At 33.9% G+C, this 5,865-nt stretch overlaps 1 protein-coding gene across 1 annotated transcript; it reads left to right on the top strand.

The window, feature by feature from the left end:
- Positions 1-2,051: 2,051 nt before the first annotated feature.
- LOC131066910 (vegetative cell wall protein gp1) lies at positions 2,052-5,323 on the top strand. The gene is made up of 2 exons (XM_058001809.2): positions 2,052-2,472; positions 3,754-5,323. The coding sequence occupies exons 1-2, from the start codon at positions 2,298-2,300 to the stop codon at positions 4,638-4,640; spliced, it is 1,062 nt and encodes a 353-aa protein (XP_057857792.1). The 5' UTR covers positions 2,052-2,297; the 3' UTR covers positions 4,641-5,323.
- Positions 5,324-5,865: the final 542 nt, after the last annotated feature.

Genomic DNA, 5,865 nt, shown 5'->3' with positions numbered 1-5,865 from the left:
CATTTTAACAGGGGAAACATCTCCAATGAGTACTGAAGAATTTCACCTCAAGAGAATTATGTCTTGTACTCGGTCTTGCAATGATGTCTTCAAATATTAATAGAATTTAAAGTAGTAGGTTATTCCATGGCTTAGTGATAAATTTTGGGGCTGGACATAAATTGGATATTATTCCAAGTCCACCTATTTGCATATAGTTAGTTATAATTAAATCTTGTTAAAAATGAATTCTAGGAACACCCTCCTAGGTCTAATTGAGCCTGAAGTGTAGCAAAAATAATTTGCTTAATAATTGATTTGTCATCACTCATTCTTTGTGATGAGCTAATCTATCCACCTTTAGGAATGATGTGTCGCTAGACTTGAAGTTGACTTGATCATTCTCAAAGCATGAGTAGCGATTTCAAGACCCAACACTACTTTTGCCATCATTATTTATTGTCTTAAACAAAACAAAAAATCAGTGCATAAATAATTAATGTTCAATCATCTTCATAGTGGCACTTTTTATCTATTAGACCAAGTTAACTTGCAATATGTGCCCCAAGCATTAAATGCATTCCTCTAATGAGTTCAATCATTCATGTGCTCACTAAACCATGACTCCAATATGTTGCCTACATTTAATACATATGCAATTTACTAAATACAACCTTCCCTAAGAAAATAATATCCAATTACAAAATATAGAATATTTTAATATAAAAAATATAACAAAACTTTTGATGCAATATTGATTTCAAATTTAATTATATATAGTATTTATCTTTAAAAGAGTGTAAAGCATATTATAAAAACATAAACAAGTTTGGGTAAGTGGTTAAGATGACTTGCATCATTAGCTCTAATGATAAAGAAAAAAGAAAGAAGAGTTAGGACCTTCATTTTATTATTTTGTTAAGTTCTCATGACTAAAATCGTTCTAGAGAACAATAGTCTAAACCATGACATCATCTATTAGACAACAACATTTACCTCAAATTTTGACTTAAGCAACACATTCTAAGATTTGACTTGCTTAGGTGGTTCATCTGAAACCACATTAGCTTCCATACTCTAAACTTTGATTAATTTAGGAGGCTCATTAGAAATCACAGTAGCTTTCACACTCAGTTTTGAGTAAAATTGCATTAAAAAATAGACCTACTGAAAAACTAATGTAATCACATTAAGGAATAGACATACTAAACAAAACAATGTAATTTCATATGAACCACCTAAACAAATCAAAACTTAAAATGGAATGTTTAAACTTACCCTTAATATAATTGCTTTGCATATATTTATAACTAGTAAGATATTAAAAAATAGACTACTGAAAAAAGTAAAGTAAATTGAAATGAACTGCCTAAACAAATCAAAACTTGGAATATGATGTTTAAACTTATCCTTAATATAATTGTTGTGTATATTTATAACAGATAAGATATCAAAAGCCAATCTTCGTCAATGGACCCTTGGTTTGTTGGTGAAGTTGAATGGCTCCAAATGAGCCCACCAAAATCAAGCCTTGTTGATTGCAAGACTCCAACATTATAAGAGATGATCTGTGCCCGTGTTGAGCTACAACGTTCATCTAAACCTCTATAAAAAAGAAAGGCAAATCTTCTACAATAGAAAAAAATAAAGAGAAAGAAAAGATGTCAAAAGCAAATTTGAGGAGAAACGTGTGCTTGTATTCTTCCTTTTAAGGCTTCTTTGGCCTAGTGGTGGAGAACTTGTGCTCTTGAAAGAGAGGTCACAAATTCAAATCCCACAAGGAGGTAAGGTATGTACACCTCGTTTGTAGTACAGTTAGGTACCTTCCGCAAGGAGTACGAGGTAGTCTCATAGGGCTCTAACCCATACATAGACGCATACATAGATCGCTGGCATTGTGGACTATAAAAGATCCTTTCCTTTTTTTTCTTTTTTCCTCATTTTCTAGATTGAAAAAAAGAAGAGAAAGAGAAGATACCAAAATCAAATTTGAGAAGGGCAAAGCGTGCTTCTAATCTCCTTTAAGGCTTCTCTTTCCCCATTTTCTAGCTGCTGCACGCCCGCCAGGCCAGGCTTTGGACATCTCAGTGGGTCATAAAGCTTTGCTTTTTCGAAGAAATAGCATAATTTTTTGTCCTTCCATTGTTTGGCAGAACAAACCCGTTAGCATACATGGGCTTTTCATGGTTATTCGCAGAAGCTTTGGCACAAAATGAGCAGATAATCAGACGATGTGATAAGCCTCTGCCAGCTGCCAGGGTCGTTAAATAGAGGAAAATTTCTTTCATTCTGCTAAGAACTCTTCTTCAGCTGCCACCATGGGCTCCAAGATATATGGTGCTGTATTGGTATTGTTGGCCATAATCACACGTTTTGCCGCTGCTGGTGCACTTGATGGTGATGGGTATTTGTTGTCTGTCATAATTGTGGGCAATGTATTCTGTGATACATGTTATAAGCAAAACTTCTCCAAAAACAGCTACTTCATATCAGGTATAACTTGTTGATTCTGTTTTATTTTCCTGTTAAGCGTTTTTTTGTTTGTTTTTTTTCATTTCTTTGTCTTCTCCAAGTTTTTTGTCTGAATGATTTGCTTCAATTCAGGGGATGTTCATTGTTAAAAAGAAAACGAACATGATAAGGGCGATTGTTTCATAGGTTATTTTTAATCTTGTAGACATTAAAAGCTGGGTATTCCTTTTGATTTTGGTAAAATTTGTTTGAACCATTTAAGTGACTATTACAAGGGCTCTATTGTTACAGCATGCTTCAATTCAGGGGATTCTCATTGTTAAAAGAAAATGAAAATGATAAGACTGATTGTTTCATAGGTTATTTTTAATCTTGTAGACATTAAAAGCTGGGTATTCTTTTTTTTTTTAAATTTGTTTGAACCATTTAAGTGACTATTACAAGGGCTCTATTGTCACAGCATGTCTTGAGACAAGGGTACTTCTTTTGTTTTCCTCCAGTTTTTGTCTAAGTGATTGCTTCAGGGAACGCTCAACTGAAATGAAGTTTAAGACTTTGAGGATAGATGTTTTTAGATGTGATTAATGTTAGATAATATGTGTCTTTTTATTAATATTGTTAAGATTTTTAAGTTGTTTTGGATTATTATAAGTATCCTCTTGTTAGTATGCTGATAGAGTGGTGTTATAGTTAATGCTGCCAGTGAACTGTTTTTGTAAAAGACCAGCATCTTAATAATTGCTTTAGTTAATGCTGCCAGTTAACTGTTTGTGTAAAATACCAGCATCTTAATTTTATTGCTTTTTAATATTCTGGATAATACTTTATCATTATTATCATATGAAATATCTAAAAAAAAATTGATAGAAAAAAAATTATATAATCAAATTCAAAAATATTGTCAAAGATTATATTACGAACAGTAGAATTATGCTCTAAATTAGATTGTGCTTTTCAAGTGGTATGAATATTATCCTGTACACAAAATAGATGAGGAATAGATGAGGAATAGATAAGCAGCAGTAATTTCTCGTTTTAAATCACTATAATCTTATGTTTTGTTTTAAGTATTGGATGAACTCTTGTTGTGGATTGGTGATTTTTTATTTGGGAGTTCCTCTGATTTTATGTTTTGTTAAGTGTTGGGTGAAACCTTGCTGTGGGACAGTAATCTTTTATTTGGGAGTTCCTCTGATTTTATGTTTTGTTTTCAATATTGGGTGAACCCTTGCTGTGGAGCAGTAATTCTTTATTTGGGAGTTTCTCTAATTTTAAGTTGTGTTTGAGTATTGGGTTTACCAGGTGCTTCAGTTGCAGTGGAATGCAGAAACAATAAGCAGACACCTGATTTTCGGATTGAAGCAAAGACAAATGATCATGGACAATTCAAGGTGGAGCTTCCTCCATCCATCTTCCATTCAGATAAACAACTCAAGAGATGCTCTGCAACTTTGCTCCAAAACGAAGAGCAAAAAGGCCCTTGCAAACTAGTATCCATAGCCAACTCCTCCTCATTCACTTTGAAGTCAAAGCAGGGCAGTATCCACACATATTCTGCAGGTTTCTTCACCTACAGACCTCAATCTCCACCTCCCTTTTGCTCCCAAGATGCTGCTAATAACCCTAAATCTGACCTAAAGGCTCCATTACAATCCTCTAAGACATTTGGGTTTCCACCATTCTTTTCTTTTCCACCATTCCCTCGCTCTCCATCTCCTCCTTCCCTGCCACCGGTGCGTCGAACTCCCCCAGTATCCGCATTCACCTTCCCTCCATTCTCATTTCAATTCCCAACACCACCAAATGCTCCTCTCTTTAATTTCCCTCCAAACCCATTTTTCTCACCTCCGCCTCAGAACCCATTCTTCCCGCCACTGCCTCAAAACCCATTCTTTTCATCTCCTCCATTCAATATCCCTGGATTTCCATTTCCTTCCCCTCAATTCAATATTCCCGGACTCCCATTTTTTCCTCCTCCACTCAATATCCCTGGACTTCCATTTCCTTTCCCTTTCCCAACAACACCACCCCTTCACATTCCCAAGCCACTTGAGACCCCATCTCTGGATCCATTACCTTCCATTCCACTTGAACCAACAACACCACCCCTACACATTCCCAAGCCACTTGAGACCCCATCTCTGGATCTTGAAAAAACACCTACTCTTGTTCCTTCACCTCCAATATAAACACCACCTCTCTTTCATTCACCTCCTCTACCTCCAATTGAATCACAACCTCTCTTTCCTCTTCTGACTTCAATCTAACCATCACCATTAATACTTCCTGTCCAACATTTTTGAATTGGCTATGCAGTCATATAAATAATATATAAAAGGCACATCTTCCAATATAAACACCACCTCTTTTTCATTCATCTCCTCTACCTCCAATCAAACCACCAACTTTCTTCCCTCTGCCTCCAATCCAACCACCATTAATGTCTCCTGTCCAACGTTTCTGAATTGCCTATACAGTCATATAAATAGTCGTCAGATATATAAGAAACACATCTTCCATGTACTTATATATATATGACGATTTATATGACTGCATTACATCTTCCCAATACTCATACTCAGGTGCCCTCATACTCAAGAGATCTTCAATAATCTTGAATCTTTAAGCACTCAACATATGCATCATATGGTCAACACTCTCAGCTTTTTCTGGTGGCATGGAAAGAGTTGGACATATAAACAGGAAAAATCTGAGGCATAATGATTGGTTTCAATAAATAATTAAGTTGGGCTCATAAGCAATGAGTTGGCTCAGCATCTAACCTGTGAAGGAATTTTAAATGTACTTGTTGGTATTAGTGGCAACTGTTTTTGAAATAAAATATGATTTATGGCACTTAGGAATTATTAAAAAACGCCTGATCGATTCTCAATGGCTATTGTATTGTATGGCTATTTAGAATATAGCATTGTATTTTATTTATTATATAATTGGAATTTAGAATATAATATTATATTAATTTATATTAATACATATGGACATATGTTTAAATTGATTTCTTTATTTTTTATATGGCTTATCATAAAGAGTAATATTTTTCTATTTTTAGTCCATGTGTTTGGTAGGGATTCTTATGTGAAAACATATCTTGTATTTTTATACTAGTTTGTTTCAATAATTGAATTAATTTTGATTTTTTTTTTCTTTTATATGGCTTATCATAGAGAGTAATATTTTTATATTTTTAGTCTGGGTGTGTTTGGTACAGATTCTTATGTGAAAAGATATCTTGCATTTTTATACTAATTTGTCTCAATAATTGTGTTAGGGAAAATTATATTTTGAAGTTTCTAAGGCTTTCTATTAAATTTTTATTGATAGAATAATGTTAAAAATTGAGCATTTGTTTTAATAGTGGTTCTTTAAACTCTTTAACAAAATAGTTTTATATTT

Source organism: Cryptomeria japonica, chromosome 9 (genome assembly GCF_030272615.1).
Source record: "Cryptomeria japonica chromosome 9, Sugi_1.0, whole genome shotgun sequence".
Lineage (NCBI taxonomy): Eukaryota > Viridiplantae > Streptophyta > Pinopsida > Cupressales > Cupressaceae > Cryptomeria > Cryptomeria japonica.
This window is presented reverse-complemented; position numbering and strand designations above follow the sequence as displayed.